Genomic DNA, 25681 nt, shown 5'->3' on the forward strand with positions numbered 1-25681 from the left:
AGAGGTACAAGTTGACTAAAGGTTTGAGGTTAATTCAACCCAAATCACAATCGCATTTATTATGCCTCTTAAGGTTGACCATACCCATCTAGGACACTTGAAAGGTAGCATCAACACCTGTCTGTAACAGACCCATTCCTTCTCATCAAGGAACAAATGGAAATGTACTATAAGAATTCAAAAGGTCATTATTTTTAAACTGTGTCTTCATTGCCCTTCAAATTACTACGGACAACAATCTGTGAGGTCTTAAATATATCACTAAGATGCAGCACTCAATAAAAAGGGTTAAGATTCTGAGCAGTGCCAGTTCTAACTACTATTTCTAGCCCCTTTGGCCAATGCAACCAAAAGCCTCAATAGCACTGTCAGTTTGCCAGGGCTGCCATATCAAAGTACCACACACTGGGTGGCAAGAGACATTTATTTCCCTCATTTCTGGGGGCCAGAAGGTGTCAGCAGCGTTGTTTCATCTGAGGCCTCACTCCTTGGCTTGTAAATGGCTGTCTTCTCCCTCTGTATCTGCGCCCCTGTCTAAACCCCTTCTTCTGAGTTATTGTTGTTGTTCAGTCGCTAAGTCGTGTCCGACTCTTTTGAGACCCCATGGACCGTAGCCCTCCAGGCTCCTCTGTCCCTGGAATTTCCCAGGCAAGAATACTGGAGTGGGTTGCCATTTCCTTCTCCAGGGGATCTTTCTGACCCAGGGATCAAACACATGTCTCCTGCTTGGCAGGTGCATTCTTTACCACTAAGCCACCAAGGAAGCCTCCTTCTTATAAGTACACCAGTCATATTACAGCCCATCCCAAAGATCTTATTTAACCTTAATTATCTCCATGAAAATCCCATCCCCCAGTACAGTCACCTTCTAGGAATTGGAGGTTTAAAGCTTCAACAAATGAATTTTAGGGGGACACAATTCAGCCCATAAAAATAGTATGAAAAGTGAAAGTGAAGTTGCTCAGTCCTGTCCGACTCTTTGCAACCCCATGGACTGTAGCCTACCAGGCTCCTCCGTCCATGGAATTTTCCAGGCAAGAGTACTGGAGTGGGGTGCCATTTCCTTCTCCAGGGGATCTTCCCAACCCAGGGATCGAACCCAGGTCTCCTGCATTGCAGGCAGACGCTTTACGGTCTGGGCTACCAGGGAAGCCCTAAAAATAGTATACTCTGTGGAAATAAAAGACATCCTAATATGGCCACTGCATGGCAGCAGTATGTAGATCCTAGATCTCTCCTGGGTCATCTATTTTTAAACAGAGGTTAAATTCACTGCCAGTAGCTCTAGAATTTTCTTCACTTATTCAGACTTTACTAGAATCATTTTTCTCTCTCAGCTTATATTTGTGCAATTGCTAAATAACAGCATGTTCATTAGGCACATGTACTAATGTGCAAAAATGGTAACATTTTGTAGAATTTAGGTTCATCATTGTGTTCATTAAAAACTCATTCTGTCCTAGACTCAGAATGTGAACTCAGAGAACAAAACTAAATTAGTGGATAACAACAGTGAACGTGGGTAAAAGAATAAAATGGAATGACACATGCCTAAAAGAAGGACAGAGGTTTTTAAAAGGAAATAAAGATAATGGCATGGAAGTGAAAATGGATTAGAAATACCAACTCCCTGAGTATGAGCGGATTTGTATAAGAATGTCATGACTAGGTTACCTTGGGAAAAGAGAAGACCTGGGTCCACAAAATTACTTCCGATCAAAACACACTACATGAAAGAAGTATCTTAGATGGGGAAGCAGAACAGTATAGTTGTTGAGAACACGATCTCTGGAGCCAGACAGCTTGGGTTTTAATCCCACTTTTGCCATTTACCATCTGTTTTATCTCAAGTAATTTATTTAATCTCTCTGCACTTCTGTTTTCTCATTTGCAAAACAAGCATAACAATAATCCCTACCGCACAAACCTGGTGTGTGGATTGAATGATTTACAGATTTTTAAATAGTTAGAATGGTACTCAGCTGGGGCACTATTAAGTCCTAAGAATTTGTTTACTTACTAACTAAACACACAATAGCACATTTCATTAGAAACATTATAGCAGAGTTAAGACTACAGATACTACAGCAAGATCCTTTGGGGCTGAATGCCAGTTTCCACTGCCTACGTGAACTGAGAACTTCCCACTGCCTACGTGAACTGAGAACTTCCAGATGTACAAAGCTGGATTTAGAAAAGGCAGAGGAACCAGAGATCAAATTGCCAACATCTGTTGGATCATAGAAAAAGCAAGGGAATTCCAGAAAAACATCTACTTCTGCTTTGCTGACTATGCAAAAACCTTCAATTGTGTGGATAACAAGACCCTGTGGAGAACTCTTAAAGAGATGGGAATAGCAGATCACCTTACCTACCTCCTGAGAAACCTGTGTACAGGTCAAGAAGCAATAGTCAGAACTAGATATGGAACAATGGACTGGTTCAAAATTGGGAGAGGAGTACATCAAGGTTGTATATTGTCACCCTGCTTATTTAACTTACATGCAGAATACATCATGCAAAATGCCAGGCTCAATGAATCATAAGCTGGAATCAAGATTGTCGGGAGAAATATCAACCTCAGATATGCAGATGATACCTCTCTAATGGCAGAAAGCAAAGAGAAGCTGAAAAGCCTCTTGATGAAAGTGAAAGAGGAGAGTGAAAAAGCTGGCTTAAAACTCAACATTCAAAAAGTTAAGATCACAGCATCCAGTCCCATCACTTCATGGCAAATAGCTGGGGAAAAAGTAGAAGCAGTAACAGATTTTATTTTCTTGGGCTCCAAAAATCACTGTAGATGGTGACTGCAGCCACAAAATAAAAAGCTCTGATAAACCTAGACAGCATATTAAAGAGCAGAGACATCACTTTGCTGACAAAGGTTTGTATAGTCGAAGCTAGGGTGTTTCCAGTAGTCATCTATGGATGTGAGAGTTGGACCACAAGGAAGGCTAAGTGCCAAAGAATTGATACTTTCGAACTGTGGTGCTAGAGAAGATTCTTGAGAGTCCCTTGGGCTTCAGGGAGATCAAACCAGTCAGTCCTAAAAGTAATCAATATTGAATATTCATTGGAAGGACTGATGCTAAAGCTGAAGCTCTAATACTTTGGCCACCCGATATGAAGAGCTGACTCATTGGAAAAGACCCTGATGCTGGGAAACACTGCAGGCAGGAAGAGAAGCAGGCGATAGAGGATGAGATGGTTGGATGGCATCAATGAATCAATGGGCAAGAGTTTGAGCAAACTCCAGGAATTGGTGATGGACAGGGACGGGGAGGCCTGGCATGCTGCAGTCCATGGGGTCACAAAGAGTCGGACACGGCTGAGTGACTGAACAACAACTGGTTACTAGCTTCCCAGAGCTCACATAGGGCTAGGAATGGACAATGCTCCCACCAGCCAGCGTAGAAAAAATCACAATGCATGGTCATCAAGTACAGTACTTAGAAAGTACTGCCTCCATATAAAGAAAAAATTAGACCCACATGCTGCTCTGGGACCATCTACAAAGCCTAAAAGTAACCCTCAAAAGGATCAAACTATTTCTTTCTGATAATTTAACTGCATCTCAGAATAAAATTCAAGAACATTTAAAGAAATACAAACATAGCCAGCAAAGGTAAAATTATCTTGCTGTATCAGTGAACTGGTATGATGCATATGAGAGATACAAAAAAAGAATGGAATAAAACACTAATACAGTGACCAGATATGTGGACAAGTCTGCTGGGGTGGGGGGGAATTTAACAAGTTGTCAAACTTGTCAAACAATTTCCAATTACATCTCTTTAGCCCAGACCTCACATATCTCTAACTGAATGTCTAATTAGCTATCTCTTGCAGTCCCCCAGTCTCAGTTCATGATAACTAAACTTTTCTAGCTGTTCAGTGCCAAATCTTCAGTTATCTTTAACTCAACCTAAACCTATAAGATATTGCCTTAGACTGTGTCCTAAGAACACAGGTATCATGGGCTAGTAAGGTTGGGGAACCAAGATTCTGTAAGCCACATGGCACAGCTGAAAAAACAGGGGGTGAGGGGGCCTAGTACTTTAAGCCATGTGCCAAGATGGGGTACACCATAGCTTGTGGGTGCTACCCAACCTACAATTTTTCTCAGTCTCATGCACCAAGGTCTAGTACCTCCAGAATAAGGTGATTTCAGGGAGGAATCAGCTTCTAATGCTGCCCTATGTCAGTCTAAACTTTCCCTCAATTGTCTTTGGAGTTTGAGTTCATATATCAAATAATGTCACTTAAGTCTGTATAGTAAGTTTTGCTTCTATTTAAATTTGTCTTTTGCCACATTAATTTTTTTTTCTAACAGAAAGCTTACCAAATACCTACTGATCAATCATACCTTCCTCTTACTTGAAAAACTTTTTCAGTTGGTTTCTTAGTCCTTCCTGAAGAACTGTTCCTTTTTAGTTTCTCCTCTGCTAGTTCCTTGTCTCCCGAATCGCTTAAAGTCAGATTGCCCCAGTCCAGGGCTCAATCCATTAACATTTCCTCCTTCTCTACTCACTGGATAATCTCATAAACCTAACGATTCATTTATAAGATGACAATTTCCAATTACATCTCTTTAGCCCAGACCTCACATATCTCTAACTGAATGTCTAATTAGCTATCTCTTGCAGTCCCCCAGTCTCAGTTCATGATAACTAAACTTTTCTAGCTGTTCAGTGCCAAATCTTCAGTTATCCTTAACTCACCATTTTCTCAGATTCTGCATCTAATCCACACTGCTTACCACCTGCACCATCGTGGGTTCAAACCACTGTCTCTCACCTAGAATATACCAGTAGCCTTCTAACTACAGTGGCAGTGATTCTTTTCATCTGAGTTGGATCATGGCATTCTTCTGCTTTAATCTATTCAATAGCTTCTCAACTCACTCAGTGAAAGAATAAGCATCCTTATCATGGTTTTAAACCTCTACTTTATCTGGCTCCCCACTACATCTCAGACCTCATTTCTTCCCACTCACCACCTAACTCATTCTACACGAGCTTCACTGGACTCTGCTGTACAAAGAACACACAGAGCAAGCTCTTAGATCAGGTCTTAGGCACTTTCTGCTGCCTCTGTCTGAAATGCTCTTCCTTCAGATATCACTTTTCTGGCTCTGAGACTTACTTCAGGTCTTTCCTCAAATGTCAACTTATTGCTGAGGACCTCCCTGGCCATCTTACATGAAATGTCAACCCCTGGATCCCACATTCCCCATCCCCCTTATCCTACTGTATTTTCTCAGTATCATTTATGTCCATCTCTTTTTACTCACTAATTTGCTTGCCTCCCTCCACTAGAATCTAAGCTCACTGAGAGCAGGGACTTTACTCTTTTGTGATCACAGTCCTTCATGAGAAAAACAGTGCCCAGCATATAGTATGGACTCATTTTCCTTCTGTGTAAAATGTGGGTTTGGACTAGTTAACCCTCAGAGAGCTCAAGCATTCTATCATGCTATGTTTCTCCTATGGGGTGGTCACAGGGCTGTCCATTGGTTAAGATGGACACACAATTATACAACTACTGATATGCTATACTACTTTTTCCCCTAATTTTGCATGTAACAGAGATCTGTGAAATTCCTTTCACACAAGCCATCACTTTTGTGCAGTTTCTCCCCATTATTAAGGAGAAAGGCCTAGGTTTTACTTATCAGGCCAGAAGCAATCGCTGAGGCCCACGTTCACCACAGTAGGTCTCCTTACCTCCACTGCAGTGAGCGGCTGGAACAGGGACTGCCAGGACTGCTATGGGCGTGTGTGTTCAGGAAAAAGGCAAGAGGAGAAGTAGCCAGAGTACATTCGGCACTAAAAGGGACTTTAGAGAGGGACCAGGCTGGAGCCGACGTGGGAGAAAGTACGTGCCGGTTTACTTCAGATCCTCGGCAAAGAGCAGAGATTCTGACAACGTACCACAGCAGAGAAAAACAGAGTCAGTGGTAATTTCTCAGCCAAAAAGAAACATTCAAAGTGGGTTAGTCTAGGCAAGAGGCTCAAGAAAAGTAAGTGGTCAAAAACCATTCTCAGATATTAATATCATAGTCAGTACCAATGTTGGCACAGAATGACCATGGAGACTAAAACTTAATCCACAGAATTAAAACCAAAAAGTTAAGCTTTGGATATTCAAAGTATTTAGGTTGGCTTCTGTGAAAATGTGGTAAATTTACTACCATTCATCAATTAACAAGCAATAGACAATATGGTGTATTCAATGACTAAAATTTCCTAGAGAAACATATATGTCAATAAAAGTAAAGCATTCTTAATAGTTTAAGTTGTTAGATTACATCTAAAATAATACCAAGTTGTTTAACTAACTTTTGTCTGAGTACACCAAATAATGTTATTTCACTATATATAATAAATTTTGCTTCTATTTAAATTTTCATTTTGCAGGTTGTTTTTTTCCCCAAAAAAACCAATTTAACCATCTTAATGTGTTAAATCCTAAAGAAGACTAAGTGAGATCATTAGACTGAACACAGACAGATGGTAAATATGAATTTCTATTTTTTAATCATATATAATAGACATGTCACAGATGATGAAAAATAATTGACAGACACATAGCATTTGTGTAGTAGTGGTATAGCTTTCTATACAAATACAATATTTAACTACAATACCTTATTTACAAGATAGGAAAAAAACTTAAGTATCACATAAGCACCTGTTTAAAAATGATGTTAGTTTCCTGTATTGTTACTGCTACCTGTTTGGATTTGATGACATTCTACTTGTATTTAATTACATATATTCAAAAGAAATCTCCACCTTCCTCTATATTATCCCTCTAGCTGGCTTCAGCATATTTCTCAGATGAGTACAAAATATGAAGATATAATAGGATGGTAAAATTTTTCAATATATTTTTAAATTATAAGCAAAAATATTAATTTTTCACTTTAAAAAAGAATTTCCACTTTTCTAAAGAACTCTAAATGACATCTAAATTTAAAAAATTAGTTCCCTAGTACAGCTGACGCTTGAACAATGCGGGTGCCAAGTCCCTTTGAGGTTGAAAATCTGTCTATAACTTGACAGCTGTCACTCCAACTTCCTAGTCAGCACTCCATATCTGAGGTTCTGCACCTGCAGGTTCAAGTAACTGTACATTGTGTAGTACTGTAGCACATATTTATTGAAAAAATCTGTGGTGTAAGTGGACCTGTGGTTTTAAGGGTCAACAGTACATATAAGCTAGAGTTAATCAGAACATACACTTTTCTTGTTAACCTGAATAACATTGCTTATAGAAAATTTTGGAGTCTTAAATCTTATCACATAAAATGAGGCTTAGCCATCTGATGAATATATAATTTGAAATTATGAAAAATCTATGAAAACCAAATTTCATTCTCTTTGCTCTTAATTACCACTCTGCAAACTGGTTATACTCTGGGGCTGCAGTCTAAAAAGGAATGTTTGAAAAAGGGAAGAGATTGATAAACTACTTCCTAGATCCTCAAGGAGTGTTTTCCTAATCCAAATGCAAAGTCACTAAAACAGATACAATGATTAAAATTACCACTACACTAATGTTTGGAGAGCATGATTTTTAATCCCTATGTTTCCTTAATTGATGAAGTTTCTCTATTGTGGTCATTTACTTTGTAGGTTTAATATGGAAATAAACCATTTTTTTTTTTAAGTGTGCCAATACTTCCGATTTTATACTCCAAACAAGTCTGATTTCCCAAGGTCTGGTAGAATCATCAGTTCAATCAATGAGCATCCGCTAGCACTGAAGGGCAACGACCCAAAGGAAGCCCACTGACAAAGTCTGCCTACTTGAGTAGGCTGTGCTGTCTTCACGTAACCACTACCCTTCGGGGAAGGAAATCTGAAGTGCATTCCCTCTGCCCTGTTACAGCAAAGGCCGTTCGAGACAGATCATTGAAAGGGAATGAACTCTATGGCACTCCTTTCCCTGGTTCCCTAATTTGCTGATCAATTCACTCAATACTTCTTCGTTAAATAAGCCTGAGCACCTCTTGGGAAAGCTACCCTGAAGTGGAAGTCTTCTTCCATTCCCCAGCGTCAAAATCCTTACCTAAGTATTATTCCTATATTGGTCAACATAGAAATAAAATTCCCGTCCTAAAAGACTCAGGCTTGGATCTGCAAGGGCAGATCTGAGTTCCTGAGCTGACAGGCCAAGGGCAGAAATACAATACCTTCTCTAGTCAAAAGAGGAGATATTTTCCTTTCCATTTGTTTCTCACATCCACTGGGACTTTGACAGTTACTTTAAATATACTTTTGCTTGCAAGGCAGGAAAAAAAATCTTCATTGTTAGCCCGGCTTCCCAAGTACCATCTCTAAAAGACATCTAACTCAGTTTTCAGAATTAGAAACCCCGTATACCTCTGCCAGGGACCACTGTTTTGACCTTGAATTCATGAAGCCAGCCCAGCCCTCTTCCTGACAGGCATCTCCAAACCAGAGTCTTTATCCAAGCAAATGAAGGTGTGTTAGTTGGCATTAGTTCTTTTCCTGACACCTGCCAGTTTCCACTCAGAGACCCCAGCCTCCTTACTGGATCCGCAGGCATGGTGCTCCCAGTCTCTCTCTCCTCCGTTTCATCATTTTCCTGGCTACTCAAGCTTTTGCCCTCTCCCACTTGGAATCTTGGCAGGAAGTTCTCTCACACAAGAGGTATGCAGGCATAAGCCAAAGGAAACTTACAAAGGTTTCCCAAATTTAAGAGAAAAATTTAAGTACTTTTCTTCAAAATTATGATTATCAGCAACACCCCCCCCCTTAAAAAAACCTAAGAGCACAAAAGGCAGCAGTGAGGCAGAGTGAGGAGTCCCAGAGCCCGAATGAATCAGCTGTCCTCTGTCTGCCTGACATCATTCACACTCAGCCCAGAACAAATCAGAGTCCCAGGAAGCACCTCGTTCCTCCTCAGTGACAAGCATCAAATCCCCTCCCCCACACATCAGTCACAACCTCCAGCCCTGAAGCCGGGCAACAGTGAGGACTCTGGCAGAGACTGCACATACCAACTTGAAAACTCACACTGTGACAGAAATACTATTAACTCAGGAGGCGTGGGTCAGGCTGGAACAGCTGCTGCAGTGGGTAGCGGACTGGAACAAAGCACATTAAGGATCCCAAATCAGTAAATAATGAGCTAAGAATATGTGGGCATTTCTGCAACGTTATTCATTCTCAAGCCCAGACCTCATGGAGGACGACAGAGTTGTAATGTTAGGGCTCAGAAACCAATTTAAGTAAACTCTGTACTTCTTCAGACAAAATCCAGCATCATTTTAAATTCAATTGGTATTACTCTCCAGTCACTTAAATAACCGTCTGGTAAGAATAGCCATAAGTCAAATTAAGAGAAGTAAGCCTAGAAACTACTTAGTTTAATTTCATCCATAAATTATTAATGAAATAATTTCTATGGCAGATATTATATGAGGTAAGCTGCAGAAGAACTGTAAAGAAGGGTAAGTCACTGAACATTTCCCCACCTATAGAATGAAAATAGGTAAGGTGCTTAATAGGTGGGTTGTAGGGAAGATTATTATATGTAAAACAGAAAAGTGCTTAGCATAGGGGAAGTGTTATAGAATTATTAGCTATTATCATAGGTCTTGTCCTCCCAAGAGGGCAAGCTCTCAATCTAAAGGGGAAGATAAGTGCAAACACATAAGAAACCATCTGACAAAAGCAAATAAATTATTGAGCTAAACACTGACAGCTAAGGGAGTGAAAATTAAGCAAAATCTTGGTCCCCTGCTTCAGAGCACCTGCCAACTCGGATGAGATCCTTTCATTCATATGGATGACAAAGTATGTCAAACTGTTCTTCTAGGATAACATCCAAAAGATTAATTCATACTCCAACCAGTGCTTTTTCAACTGCAGGTCACAACTCTTTAGTGAGTCATGAGATCAATTTAGAAAGTCAGGACCAATATTTTCTTAAAAGGGAAAAAGAATTTTCAGAAAAGAAAATATCAGAGTGCTTCACACAAAGTGAGGGGAAGAATTATTTAGTGAAATTTGTGTTTGCAATACCTGTTATTGAAATATGCATTATTTATAAGTGCAAACACATGTCATGGGTTACAGTGTAAAATCTATTATTGAGGGTCATAGTCTAAAAAATTTGGACGCCACTGCTCTAATTACCCAACCAAACTTACCCCACCCGGCAGCTACAGACACTCACTTTCCCTCTCCATGTACCAGCCCAATCATTTGTCTCTCACAGTTCCTTCCCAGAAGCCCCTGTTCTCTATAACAAAAATGGAAACACTCTCTCAGAAATCTACCACCTCTCAACAAGTACTGAGTCCCACTTTGGGAAAGTCTCGTGATGATATCAGGGTCAGTCACAGAAGCCCACACTCCCACATCTAGCAAACTAGCCTCTGTCTATCCCCACCCCAAGCTGAGGCCATGCAGTTAAGGCGAGGTTCTAAGTTCCTACTCAATATTCTCCATTCTCTAATACCCAACCCCAGGCTACTTAATAATAATAATAATAATAATAATAATAATAATGGAATAATAGCATGCATATCATAGGGCTGTGATGAGGACTACTTGGTGATTGTATGTAGAGTGTTTAGAGTAGAATCTAGTAATTACTTACAATTGTTGGTTGCTTTTTGTTATTATTAACATCATTTTTCATCTAAGAAATGCAAGTTAAAATCACAATGGGATATTACTACCAACCCCTTAGATTGGTCTTAAAATTTAAAGTCTTACTATAACAAGTAAGAGTTAGTATAGTCTCTTCTCTTGTGTTGCTGGAAGAGTGTATTTGCTATGACCAGTGTGTTCTCTTGGCAAAACTCTATTAGCCTTTGCCCTGCTTCATTCTGTACTCCAAGGCCAAATTTCCCTGTTACTCCAGGTGTTTATTGACTTCCTACTTTTGCATTCCAGTCCCCTATAATGAAAAGGACATCTTTTTGGGGTGTTAGTTCTAGAAGGTCTTGTAGATCTTTATAGAACCGTTCAGCTTCAGCTTCTTCAGCATTACTGGTCAGGGCATAGATTTGGATTACCATGATATTGAATGGTTTGCCTTGGAATTGAATCTGCCTTGCAATGCTGAGGACACGGGTTTGGTCCTTGGTTGGGGAACTAAGATTCCTCATATTGTGCAGCAACTAAGTTGGGACTTTGCAACTACTGAGCTCCCGCACCACAAGGAAAGATTTCACACGATGCAAGGAAAATCCTGTGTGCTGCAATCTAAGACCCAAATGCAGCCAAAATGTAGCCAAATAAATATTTCAAAAAATTTTAAATACATATCTTAGTCAAAAGAATTTTCACACAGCAGATTCGATGAAAGTAACATTGCAATAAAATACAAGGAAATTAAAGCAAGAAAGTGGAAAAAGTAAGTTGGCATGATGCATTTTTTTTCTATTGCATAAGAAATTATCACAAACATAGCCACTTAAGACAGCACATATTTATTATTTCAATTTCGATGAGTCTAGAATTCAAGCACAGCTTACCCAGGTTCTCTGCTTAGGGTCTCACAGTGCCTAAGCAGAGGGCCTAGATAAGCTGTATCACCCCTGCACTCTTACACAGGCTTGGCTAAGGAAGAATCCACTTCTAAGTTCAATCAGGTAGTTAGCCAAATTTATTTCCTTCCTACTGGACTGAGGCCTGAGCTGCTTATCAGATATCAACTGAAAGCCAACCTCAGCTCCTAGAAGCTACCATTATTCTGTGCCACATGGGTTTTCCCAACATGGCTGCCTACTTCAAGAAGCCAGAAAGACAGTTTCTATGGTGAGTCTACTAACTTAGACAAAGTCTTATATACCACAATATAGTCACATGAATGACATCTTATCACTTTCACTCTTTCATTGGTTAGAAGCAAGTTTCAGGTACTGCCATACTCAAAGGGAAAATGATTACACAAAAATATTAATAGGGGGAGGAGACTATGGGGGCCACCTTAGAATTTGTTCACCACACACGACTATGAAGCAGATTCACCAACAAATTTCCATAGACTACTTTATTAGGACCACCACAGATCAAAGTTAGTCTGAACATACTGCTATTTTTGGTTTTCTTTATATCCCAGCACTGAAAACATTAAAGGAGATCTTAAAACATGTTCTACGGCTGCCTAGCTATTGTTTTAAGGGATGGTGAAATTGCAACATAAGTGATAGCAATTTATAAGGTGATAATAAAATATTGTGTAATATCTTCTGTGACAAGAATAATTTATCATGAGACTCCATTACAAAGTTTGACATGTAGAGCTCATGGTTCATTTCTAAATCCATGTACTGCTTTAAGAATTTTTTTTTAAACTAATTCCAATTTTTACTACTGTAGCAGAACAAATACCCTCTAATTTAAGGGAAAAAAAATCTAAGGAATTCCCTGGTGGTCCAGTGGCTAAAACTCTGAGCTCCCAATAAGAGGGCCTGGGTTTGATCCCTGGTCAGAGAACTAGACCCTACATGTTGCAACTAAGAGTTTTCATGCCACAACTAAAGATACTGCATGCAACAAAAAAAGATTAAAGGTCCTGCATGCTACAAACTAAGACCTGGTGCCCCCAAATAAAAAAAATGCTTTTTAATCTGAAAACAAAATGACTCAAGAAAGTTTATGAAGCTGGTATTGTCAAAATAACACAATTTTTAATATATTTAACTTAGTATATTCACAATATACTATAGCAAGCATCTTTTATTATTCACAATAAAAAAAAGCCTGCTCCTTGGAAGAAAAGCTATGACAAACCTAGACAGCTTATTAAAAAGCAGAAACATTACTTTGCCAACAAAGGTCCATACAGTCAATCAAAACTATGGTATTTCCAGTAGTCATGTATGGATGTGACAGTTGGACCATAAAGAAAGCTGAGCGCCAAAAAAGTGATGCTTCTGAACTGCGGTGTTGAAGAAGACTCTTGAGAGTCCTTGGAATGCAAGGAGATCAAATCAGTCAATCCTGAGGGAAATCAATCCTGAATATTCATTGGAAGGACTGATGCTGAAGCTGAAGCTCCAATACTTTGGCCACCTGATGAGAAGAACTGACTCACTGGAAAAGACCCTGATGCTGCGAAAGATTGAAGGTGGGAGAAGGGGACGACAGAGGATGAGATGGTTGATGGCATCAGCGACTTCATGGACATGAGTTTGAGCAAGCTCCAGGAGTTGGTGATGAACAGAGAAGCCTGGCATGCGGTAGTCCGTGGGGTCCCAAAGAGCAGGACAATGACTGAGCAACTGAACTGAACAGACATTCACAATATCAATCCAATACGTAATCAACATAAAATAAAAACACAGTTTACATTCTTTTTTCGCAGTCTTATTGTAAAAGAACAACATAGCCTTTGAAGACAGGACAAAATGGTTACAACTGATTAGGTCAAAGATGGCAGAAGTTCAACTTCCAGTAGACCTTGAGCTTCATTATATGCTCATCATAATACATTAACATATGCTAAATGACACACCTGCCAGCACCACAGCAGTTTCAAGGCCAACAATAAAAAGGCCAAATAGTGGGCAGGGCCCAATTTCTGTAAATCTCTTCCACTTCTTCAAAATTATGGAAATAATCCTCCTACTCATTAGCCCATGAAATTACCCAGCCCATAAAAACTAACTCTGCCATGTTTCAGGGCCTCCTGCCTTCTGAGATGGCCCACACTCTGTGTGGAATGTGTTTCTCCCATGGCCACTCTCATTTTCCAAGACAACCCCATGACCTAGGACCAGCTCTTACCTTTAGAGATGGACTGCATTCTGTCTATGACATGCATATACTCTCTAAGTAAATCTACTTCTTACCTATCATTGTGTTCTTTTCGCAATGAGACATAAATAACCTGAACTTCATGAAGTTTTGATATTTGGTATGTGAATATGTGATCTCAATTAAAACACAGTGGGTTCAAGTCCCAGTCTAGTTTCTGGCTGGATTTGAGTCCTGGCCATGCAAACGAGTCCCAATTTGAGTTGTACAGTTTCATATATATTTCTCAGAATTCATCAAGCAAAACTTTTTGGGGACACCCAGAGAGCTTATTTGTATGAGTTATAACTATCAATAATAAATGTACTACAAATGGAAACTGCAAAGTTGTGTGTGTGTGTGTGTGTGTGTGTGTGTGTGTGTTTAGCTTAAACAACAGACATTTACTTCTCCCAGTCTGGAGGCTGGGAAGTCCAAGATTAAGATACTAGCAGATTTGAAGAATCTAATGCAGGGGATATGAGTTTGATCCCTGATTCAGGAAGATTCTACATTTCACAGAGCAACTAAGCCTGTGGGCTGCAACTATGGAAGCCCACTCACTCTAAAATCTGTGCTCTGCAACGAAAAGCCACTGCAATGAGAAGCCAGCCCACAGAGCCCCCACTTGCTGCAACTAGAGAAAGCCTTTATGCAGCAGGTAAGACCCAGAGCAGCCAAAATAAACAAAACAAAAAAGATGCTAGCAGATCTGTTTCCTTGTAGGGCTCACTTCCTGAGTTATAACCAGCAGTCACCTTCTCACTGTTTCCTCAAGGGAGAGAGCAAGAGAAGGGAAAGAAGGAGGGGGCTGGCAGTGGAAGCGGAGAGCCACAAGTACTCTCTGTCTCTCTCCCTCTTCTTATAAGGGCACTAATTCCTTATAAGGGCACCCACAGGACTTCATCTAAATCTAATTACATCTCAGACATTTTAATAATGTTATTTATTGATTCATCTGAAGACAACAATCATAAACACATTACATGTTAATATCATTTTAGTATTACTAAGAATTGAACCTGATTTGACAACCCCTTAAGAACTATCCGCGCGGGCGGCTGCGAGGGCGCACAGGCGCGGGCGGCTGCGAGGGCGCACAGGCGCGGGCGGCTGCGAGGGCGCACAGGCGCGGGCGGCTGCGAGGGCGCACAGGCGCGGGCGGCTGCGACGGGCGAGGACCTACCCCGGGTCTGAGGTCACGGGCGGTGGCCGAGAGTGCCAAGCTGCGACAACGCAGGAGCAGCCGAGAGGAGCTACCCCACATCCGAGGGCAGGGGTGGCCGCCGGGAGAAGCTACCCCACGCACAAGGTCATGGGCGGCGGCAGAGAGGAGCAACCCCATATTCAAGGAGCGGTGGCTGCCCCAGCACAGGAGGGCCTAGAGGAGCTACTCCACGTTCAAGGTCAGGAGGGGCAGCGGTCAGGAGATACCCCTAGTCCAAGGTAAGGTGCAGCGGCTGCGCTTTACTGGAGCAGCCGTGAAGAGATACCCCACATCCAAGATAAGAGAAACTCAAGTAAGACGGTAGGTGTCGCAAGAGGGCATCAGAGGGCAGACACACTGAAACCATACTCACAGGAAACTAGTCATTCTTATCACACTAGGACCACAGCCTTGTCTAACTCAGTGAAACTAAGCCATGCCCTGTGGGGCCACCCAAGATGGGCGGGTCATGGTGGAGAGGTCTGACAGAATGTGGTCCACTGGAGGAGGGAATGGCAAACCACTTCAGTATTCTTGCCTTGAGAACCCCATGAACAGTATGAAAAAGCAAAATGATAGGATACTGAAAGAGGAACTCCTCAGGTCAGTAGGTGCCCAATATGCTACTGGAGATCAGTGGAGAAATAACTCCAGAAAGAATGAAGGGATGGAGCCAAAGCAAAAACAATACCCAGTTGTGGATGTGACTGGTGATAGAAGCAAGGTCCAATGCTGTAAAGAGCAATATTGCATAGGAACCTGGAATGTTAGGTCCATGAATCAAGGCAAATTGCAAGTGGTCAAACAGGAGATGGCAAGAGTGAATGTCGACATTCTCTGTCGACACAGCCTTTGACTGCGTGGATCACAATAAACTGTGGGAAATTCTGAAAGAGACAGGAACACCAGACCACCTGACCTGCCTCTTGAGAAACCTGTATGCAGGTCAAGAAGCAACAGTTAGAACTGGACATGGAACAACAGACTGGTTCCAAATAGGAAAAGGAGTACGTCAAGGCTGTATACTGTCACCCTGCTTATTTAACTTACATGCAGAGTACATCATGAGAAACGCTGGGCTGAAAGAAGCACAAGCTGGAATCAAGATTGCCGGGAGAAATATCAATAACCTCAGATATGCAGATGACACACCCTTATGGCAGAAAGTGAAGAGGAACTCAAAAGCCTCTTGATGAAAGTGAAAGAGGAGAGTGAAAAAGTTGGCTTAAAGCTCAACATTCAGAAAACGAAGATCATGGCATCTGGTCCCACCACTTCATAGGAAATAGATGGGGAAACAGTGGAAACAGTGTCAGACTCTATTTTGGGGGGTTCCAAAATCACTGCAGATGGTGACTGCAGCCATGAAATTAAAAGATGCTTACTCCTTGGAAGGAAAGTTATGACCAACCTAGATAGCATATGCAAAAGCAGAGACATTCCTTTGTTAACAAAGGTCCGTCTAGTCAAGGCTATGGTTTTTCCTGTGGTCATGTTTGGATGTGAGAGTTGGACTGTGAAGAAAGCTGAACGCTGAAGAATTGATGCTTTTGAACTGTGGTGTTGGAGAAGACTCTTGAGAGTCTCTTGGACTGCAAGGAGATCCAACCAGTCCATTCTGAAGAAGAGCCCTGGGATTTCTTTGGAAGGAATGATGCTAAAGCTGAAACTCCAGTACTTTGGCCATCTCATGCGAAGAGTTGACTCATTGGAAAAGACTCTGATGCTGGGAGGGTTAGGGGGCAGGAGGAGAAGGGGACAACAGAGGATGAGATGGCTGGATGGCATCACTGACTCGATGGACGTGAGTCTGAGTGAACTCCGGGAGTTGGTGATGGACAGGGAGGCCTGGCGTGCTGCGATTCATGGGGTCGCAAAGAGTCGGACACGACTGAGTGACTGAATTGAACTGAAAGTGTGAATGTGTTCCAGAATATGAAGCAGAACAAAATTGGGAAAGTGATTTTTGTTTGCTGTGCCTTATAAATACCATATCATGAATGTGAAAAGCTATGAATTGGTTAAAATTTTAGCGAAGTTTGCCCAGTTTTGATGGGCCAGTTTCCTTGGCTTACTGTTTATTGCTTTCACCTACCTTATTAAAGTTTATTCTTTTTTCCTGTGTAATGTGCCCAGATAGCAAATATTTTATATCTTAATAAAAACAACTTCCTTCACTTTATGTTGACTTATTATGTCCTTAATTATTTAAGAAAACAAACAAAATAAGGTTCCTCATGGAAAAGCTGAGGTTATTCAAAACTGTGTTACCTTTTATTTAGTTTGACATTGATGAGTTTCATGGAAAAAGCTAACAAATCAGAAAAGATGCTCAGCCTTCCCTAGTTTAAAATTTATAGTGCTAAAATGCTATGAATATAAATATTCCAGAAACTGTATAATTATGGGGAGTTTCTAGAGGTTTGTCAATGCCCTTTTATCCCATCACCTGGAGTCGGAAATGGCAACCCACTCCCAGTATTCTTGCCTGGAAAACCCCATGGACAGAGAGAGAAGCCTGGTGGGCTACAGTCCCTGGGATCACAAACAGTCAGACACAACTGAGTGACTGAGCATGCATTTATCCCATAATGTATTCCTGTTTATGAGTCCTCACAGTGTTTTGCTAGATTTTAGGAAATGATAGTTTAGTTTTTTCAGTCTTAATTTCAGTTATCACTTAAAATGCTTACTTGGTAAAAGCCTTACTTTTAAAATCTAAATCTAGCTTCTTCTAGGCCAATGGAATTTTATAAATGTATACTGATAAATGTCTACCATTTATTACAGTCTTACTAAATCTTTTTACTTGATATCTGTAGCTTAGTCCTGGCATGTTCTCTGTCAAAAGATTATTACATATTATATATCAAGAATTTTTCCTCTGTAAAAGCTATGTTCATTCATATTTTATAAATCAGATGTAATATCCGCTGTCTTCTTTGAAAAAACTACCCCGAGACATTTTGCCAGAATTTTTTTTCAGTTGATTTTATGATTCTTGCTTTGTATGCTACAGAAACAACTTAATTCCCTTGTTAGCTGGATTGTTCTTGTTATAAACTCTCATCACACCATTCACATTTAAAAACTGTCAATAATAAACTGACCACAGCTGTCATTCCCAAGAGATTTTTTTTTTTTTAACTGATGCTAGAGTTCAAGGCTTTACAATCAACTACAAGCCAAAGTCTGTGTTTTCAACAAAGAATTGTTTCAGAGTTCCTTGGAAAAGGACTGTACTGTAGTAGGTATTTCAAACTATTGACACTTCAAAGAACAGACTCTTTGGGTACAGGTTTCTGATGGCGTCACTTGTGGAAAACTTTCAGACCATTGCAGTGGACTGAGTCAGAATTTCCGTAACTCTTTTTAGTCGAGAAGCAGACTACTAATCTAAGATCTAGTGAAATGAAAATTAATTACACTAAGGCTGAATGAACTAATGAGGGATGACTGCAGTTTGTTTGGAATATTGTCTTAGGGCCTATTTTCTGGGTATATAAGGAAGCCTACTCTTTCTTCTTAATCGATCTAAATTCTTAATAATTTGCTTTTGTAAAAGGAAACATTTCTGAATTGTATCTGATTCTCACTGACTCCAATGAGATTTGAGAAAATCTTACTAAATTTACTTACTGAATTCCCTTAAAACATAATTGTAAAAAATGGTTATGCAACTAAGAGTTTATCTGAAATGTCATATTTGACAATGATACTTATTTAATCAGGTAAAACAGGCCACTTTTAACGAACTATGGTTGAATTTTTGGACTCAATACATAAAAAATGCTATCAGGAAAATGGGCCTGGTTTTACAGGGTCCAGCAGGTCACTTCCTGGCAGACCCAAGACCCTTAAGACATTTTTAAGGACCTTGAAAAAAAGAAGAATCCACCCAAACTCATAGGTATTACAGATGAAATCTGATAAAGAATTTCTTAAGCTTGGCTCTCTAGCCTCGAAATACAAATAGCAGCGGCTTTTAAATGTTCAATCTGAGACTCTTTATAAAATTCTCAGCAAAGCAAATTTAAGAAGGCCAAACAGGAAATTAACATTATTGCTATCCCTGTGTAAAAAATTAGGCCATATTTAATGAAACCAACCTTCTTGTATGATCAGGAATAGTATTTGAGACTGATTTAATCAAGAGTGAGAGAAAGACAGAAAACTATACGTAAGTAAAGAAAAAAAATAGTAATAATCTTCAGATTGAAAACTGCATTGTTTAGAGACTAAATTATTTGATTCTAGCCTTTTATTGCCTTTGTGCTATTTTACAACTCTCTAAATTACAGATAACTGACAGCAATACAAAATAGTTCCTTTCTATAGAAATGCAAATAAGCTCTGTATAGTATACGTTCTACTGACTTCCTTTCTCCCCACAGAAGTATCCAGGTTTGTAAACCACTTATAAATTTATTTCAATATTTCTTTACTACATACAAATTTGTCCTTTTTTCACTTCTCTTCTGAAGTGGCCACAACATGTGCCTGGTACTCATTATTAATAATAATAATGTTAAATAGTAATAAAATATTTAACACCTTAAAAAAACAATAGTTTCACACTTTTTTGTAATTTGTTATTATGAAACTATATTTCTCAAGATAGAAGGATAGAACATATTTTATTTTACCGTTTATTAGCTTTACTTAACGGAGAAGGCAATAGCACCCCACTCCAGTACTCTTGCCTGGAAAATCCCATGGATGGAGGAGCCTGGTAGGCTGCAGTCCATGGGGTTGCTAAGAGTCAGACACAACTAAGCGACTTCACTTTCACTTTTCACTTTCATGCATTGGAGAAGGAAATGGCAACCCACTACAGTGTGCTTGCCTGGAGAATCCCAGGGACGGCAGAGCCTGGTGGGCTGCCCTCGATGAGGTCGCACAGAGTTGGACACGACTAAAGTGACTTAGCAGCTTAGCAGCAGCTTTACTTAAAACTCTTTTACATTTCTATCTCCACATATAAATGTGATCTTGACTTCATGGAGCTTACCATCTGCTATGATCTGAATTGTGTCCCCCACCCAAAATTCCTATTTTGAAGCTCTAATTCCCCAATGACTGACTGTATTTGGAGACAGGATCTTCAGGAGGTAATCACAGTTAAATGAGTTCATAAGGTGGGGGTGGGGGGGGGGGGGCTAATCTAATAGGCCTGGAGACCTTATAAGAAGAGGAAGAACTCGATCCTTGATCTTTCCCTTTCTCTACACTCCCTACCCTTATACACATACACACATAGAGGAAAGGCCATGTGAGGATACAGTGAGAACAGTAAGAAAATGGCTTTTTATCAGCAAGCCAGGAAGACAGTTCTCTTTAGAAACCAACCAGGCCAGCACTGTGATCCTGGACATCTATCCTCCAGAACTATGAGAAAATAAATTTCTGTTGTTTAAGCCCTCAGCCTATGGTATTTTGTTATGGCAACCCAACCAGACTAATAGACAATCCATTGAGAGATGAAAGACAAATAATCCTTCATCTCTACCACTGGGAGGTAGAGAACCTATGTAAGACTATTTTCTGTATAAGCCCAATTTTAAAAAATGGAAATACAAAAAACCTCGAATAGCCAAAGCGATCTTGAGAAAGAAGAATGGAACTGGAGGAATCAACCCACCTGACTTCAGGCTCTACTACAAAGCCACAGTTATCAAGACAGTATGGTACTGGCACAAAGACAGAAATATAGATCAATGGAACAAAATAGAAAGCCCAGAGATAAATCCATGCACATATGGACACCTTATCTTTGACAAAGGAGGCAAGAATATACAATGGATTAAAGACAATCTCTTTAACAAGTGGTGCTGGGAAATCTAGTCAACCACTTGTAAAAGAATGAAATTAGAACACTTTCTAACACCATACACAAAAATAAACTCAAAATGGATTAAAGATCTAAACGTAAGACCAGAAACTATAAAACTCCTAGAGGAGAACATAGGCAAAACACTCTCTGACATACATCACAGCAGGATCCTCTATGACCCACCTCCCAGAATATTGGAAATAAAAGCAAAAATAAACAAATAGGACCTAACTAACCTTAAAAGCTTCTGCACATCAAAGGAAACTATTAGCAAGGTGAAAAGACAGCCTTCAGAATGGGAGAAAATAATAGCAAATGAAGCAACTGACAAACAACTAATCTCGAGAATATACAAGCAACTCCTACAGCTCAACTCCAGAAAAATAAATAACCCAATCAAAAAATGGGCCAAAGAACTAAATAGACATTTCTCCAAAGAAGACATACAGATGGCTAACAAACACATGAAAAGATGCTCAACATCACTCATTATCAGAGAAATGCAAATCAAAACCACTATGAGGTACCATTTCACACCAGTCAGAATGGCTGCGATCCAAAAGTCTACAAGTAATAAATGCTGGAGAGGGTGTGGAGAAAAGGGAACCCTCTTACACTGTTGGTGGGAATGCAAACTAGAACAGCCACTATGGAGAACAGTGTGGAGATTCCTTAAAAAACTGGAAATAGACCTGCCTTATGATCCAGCAATCCCACTGCTGGGCATACACACTGAGGAAACCAGAAGGGAAAGAGACACGTGTACCCCAATGTTCATCGCAGCACTGTTTATAATAGCCAGGACATGGAAGCAACCTAGATGTCCATCAGCAGATGAATGGATAAGAAAGCTATGGTACATATACACAATGGAGTATTATTCAGCCATTAAAAAGAATACATTTGAATCAGTTCTAATGAGGTGGATGAAACTGGAGCCTATTATACAGAGTGAAGTAAGCCAGAAAGAAAAACACCAATACAGTATACTAACACATATATATGGAATTTAGAAAGATGGTAACAATAACCCTGTATACGAGACAGCAAAAGAGACACTGATGTATAGAACAGTCTTATGGACTCTGTGAGAGAGGGAGAGGGTGGGAAGATTTGGGAGAATGGCATTGAAACATGTAAAATATCATGTATGAAACGAGTTGCCAGTCCAGGTTCGATGCATGATACTGGATGCTTGGGGCTGGTGCACTGGGACAACCCAGAGGGATGGAATGGGGAGGGAGGAGGGAGGGGGGTTCGGGATGGGGAACACATGTATCCCTGTGGCGGATTCATTTTGATATTTGGCAAAACTAATACAGTTATGTAAAGTCTAAAAATAAAATAAAATTAAAAAAAAATAGACTATTAAATGTAACACAAAGCTATCACTCTGGCCTTCAAAGTTCTTACAGGTATCAAAATTTCCTGACTTGCAAAGTCCACAGAGAAACTAAAGCCTTATATCAGGCACTATTGACACACACAAAGGATTTACAATGTGCAGGTGGTACCTCTTTTTAGCACATTCTCCTGAAGCATTCATCTAGACAAATACCATCAAGTTGCATCAGAGTGGGAAAGTACATGATACTGTTTCACATGTCACTTTCACAGGGCTAAAGTTTGATACATCCAATCCTTGAGCCCCAGGAAGTCTTCCCTGCCCACTGACTACCATTGCAGACACCTGGCATTTACTTTTGATAGCTTATGGTGAACGATGTTGGATTCGGAATCTCTGAAGAAGATTTAGCTTCAGGACCAGGGACCAGGCTTGATCACTCAAGAGCTTATGTGTAGCAGAGTTTTATTAAAGCATAAAAAGGGACAGAGAAAGCTTCTGACATAGACATCAGAAGGGGGACAGAGAGTGTCCCCCTCGCTAGTCTTAGCAAGAGAGCTATATACTTTTTCAATTGGTTATTACAGTAAATCAAAAGAATGTCTCAAGTTTGTAAAGGTCTTACCAGACCCGCTCCCACAATATACATTTTAAGATAGCAGGATTAGAACTAACAATAGAAAAAAAGGAAAGATATACCCATCTGAACGCAGAGTTCCAAAGAATAGCAAGGTTCTTCCTTTTCTTCTTTGCCTTTCACTTCTCTTCTTTTCTCAGCTATTTGTAAGGCCTCCTTGGACAACCATTTTGTCTTTTTGCATTTCTTTTTCTTGGGGATGGTCACTACTTGATGGTCACTTTTCTTGATCACTGCTTCCTGTACAATGTCTCAAACCTCTTTTCATAGTTCTTCAGGCACTCGGTCTGTCAGATCTAGTCCCTTGAATCTACTTGTCACTTTCAAAAGTTCCAAAGAATACCAAGGATTAAAAAAAAATCCTCACTGTCAATACAAAGAAATAGAGGAAAACAACAGAATGGGAAAGACTAGAAATCTCTTCAAGAAAATTAGAGATACCAAGGGAACATTTCATACAAAGATGGGCACGATAAAGGACAGAAATGGTATGGACCTAACAGAAGCAGAAGATATTAAGAAGTTGCAAGAATACACAGAAAACTATCCAAAAAAGATCTCCACGATCCAGATAACCATGATGGTGTGATCACTCTCCTAGAGCTAGATATCCTGGAATGCGAAGTCAAGTGGGCCTTAGGAAGAAGCATCACTATGAACAAAGCTAGTGGAGGTAATGGAACTCCAGTTGAGTTATTTCAAATCCTAAAAGATGATGCTGTGAAAGTGCTGCACTCAATATGCCAGCAAATTTGGAAAACGCAGCAGTGGCCACAGGACTGGAAAAGGTCGGTTTTCATTCCAGTCCCAAAGAAAGGCAATGCCAAAGAATGTTCAAACCACCACACAATTGCACTCTAGCTTGGTCCTTGGAAGAAAAGCTATGACAAACCTATAGACATTACTTTGCCAACAAAGGTCTGTCTAGTCAAAGCTATGGTTTTTCCAGTAGTCATGTATGGATGTGAGAGGTGGACTATAAAGAAAGCTGAGAGCCGAAGAACTGACCCTTTTGAACTGTGGTGTTGGAGAAGGCTCTTGAGAGTCCCTTGGATTGCAAGGAGATCCGACACACTAGCAAAGTAAATTTAGGAGATGCTCAAAATTCTCCAAGCAAGGCTTCAACAGTACATGAACAGTGAACTTCCAGATGTTCAAGTTGGATTTAGAAAAGGCACAGGAACCAGATGTCAAATTGCCAAAATCTGTCAGATTATAGAAAAAGAAAGAGAATTCCAGAAAAACATCTTCTGCTTTATTGATTATGCCAAAGCCTTTGACTGTATAGATCACAACAAACTGTGGAAAATTCTTAAAGAGATAGGAATACCAGGCCATCTTACCTGCCTGCTGAGAAACCTGCATGCAAGTCAAGAAGTAACAGAACCAGACATGGAACAACAGACTGGTTCCAAATTGGGAATATTGTTACCCTGCTTATTTAATTTATATGCAGAGTACATGATTAAGAATGCTGGGCTGGATGAAGCACAAGCAGGAATCAAGATTGCTGAAAGAAATATCAATAACCTCAGATATGCAGATGACACCACTCTTATGGCAGAAAGTGAAGAAGAACTAAAGAGCCTCTTGATGAGAGTGAAAGAGGAGAGTGAAAAACTGGCTTAAAGCTCAACATTCAGAAAACTAAGATCATGGCATCTGGTCCCATCACTTCATGGCAAACAGATGGGGAAACAGTGGAAAACAGTGGCTGACTTTATATTTTGGGGCTCCAAAATCACTGCAGATGGTGACTGTAGCCATGAAATTAAGACGCTTGGTCCTTGGAAGAAAAGCTATGACAAACCTAAAGACATTACTTTGCCAACAAAGGTCTGTCTAGTCAAAGCTATGGTTTTTCCAGTAGTCACGTATGGATGTGAGAGGTGGACTATAAAGAAAGCTGAGAGCGGAAGAACTGATCCTTTTGAACTGAGGTGTTGGAGAAGACTCTTGAGAGTCCCTTGGATTGCAAGGAGATCCAACCAGTCCATCCTAAAAGAAATCAGTCCTGAATATCCATTGGAATGACATGCTGAAGCTGAAATTCCAATACTTTGGCCACCTGATGAGAAGAACTGACTGGAAAAGACCCTGATGCTGGGAAAGATAGAAGGGAGGAGGAGAAGGGGATGACAGAGGATGAGATGGTTGGACAGCATTACCGACTTGATGGACATGAGTTTGAGCAAGCTCTGGGAGTTGGTGATGGACAGGGAAGCCTGGTGTGCGGCAGTCCATGGGGTCCCAAAGAGTCGGACACAACTGAGCGACTGAATTGAACTGAATTGAAGAGTTTAAGAGAAAACATGTCCTTGAGCAAGATGAGTTGTTTTGTTGTGCAATCATCAGCTCTGGGCTTAAAGAAAAAACATTGTCCTTTTCTCCTCCTTGAGAACTTCAGAACCCTATCTCTTCCTCAAGAGCCCCAGACTCCTTTCTCCTCCTCAGACACCGAAGACTTCTTATCAACCTACCTAAGAATTGACTCTCCCACTTTCATCCAATATCTGATGTCCTAGTCCACTGATCAAATGAGCAAGTCAACACTGCAAAGGTAACTATCCTCAAGGACTCAAGTTTAATAAAGGCTACCAAGAGCAGCACACACACTATGACAGGTGCTGTAGCTACCTTTTCGCTCCTACAGTTTGTTCTTTATCTCTACTGACTGCTCACAGCCTCAAAGAAATAACAACGTTTCAAGAAATAAAAGGACAATTACCTTGGGTTGTAATATGTATTAGAAAAGCTTAACTTTCTGGGTAACTAAAGACTAGAACACTACTGACACTGAGCTCCTAAGAATAGGGCCTAGATATTGGTGCTGATTCACAAACAAAAAAAATCCTATGTGATAGGCACTGCT

General features: G+C 40.2%; 1 protein-coding gene across 9 annotated transcripts in view; it reads right to left on the reverse strand.

Annotated features, from left to right (window-relative positions):
• MAST2 (microtubule associated serine/threonine kinase 2) overlaps positions 1-25681 on the reverse strand; it is a 211437-nt gene that overhangs the window by 89451 nt on the left and 96305 nt on the right. Inside the window, exons 1-2 of one of the 9 annotated variants that reach the window (XM_044945066.2) lie at positions 8563-8923; positions 5727-5921 (exon numbers count right to left, since the gene is read on the reverse strand). The exons of 7 other annotated variants lie outside the window; for them this stretch is intronic. In XM_044945066.2, coding sequence (XP_044801001.2) covers positions 5727-5921; positions 8563-8612 — 245 coding nt within the window. In that variant the 5' untranslated portion in view covers positions 8613-8923. Of the gene's footprint in view, positions 1-5726; positions 5922-8562; positions 8924-25681 lie in introns of those variants that run through there. One more of the 9 variants, XM_044945069.2, reaches the window with a different exon arrangement.

This window comes from Bubalus bubalis, chromosome 6 (assembly GCF_019923935.1).
Source record: "Bubalus bubalis isolate 160015118507 breed Murrah chromosome 6, NDDB_SH_1, whole genome shotgun sequence".
NCBI classification, from domain to species: Eukaryota; Metazoa; Chordata; class Mammalia; order Artiodactyla; family Bovidae; genus Bubalus; species Bubalus bubalis.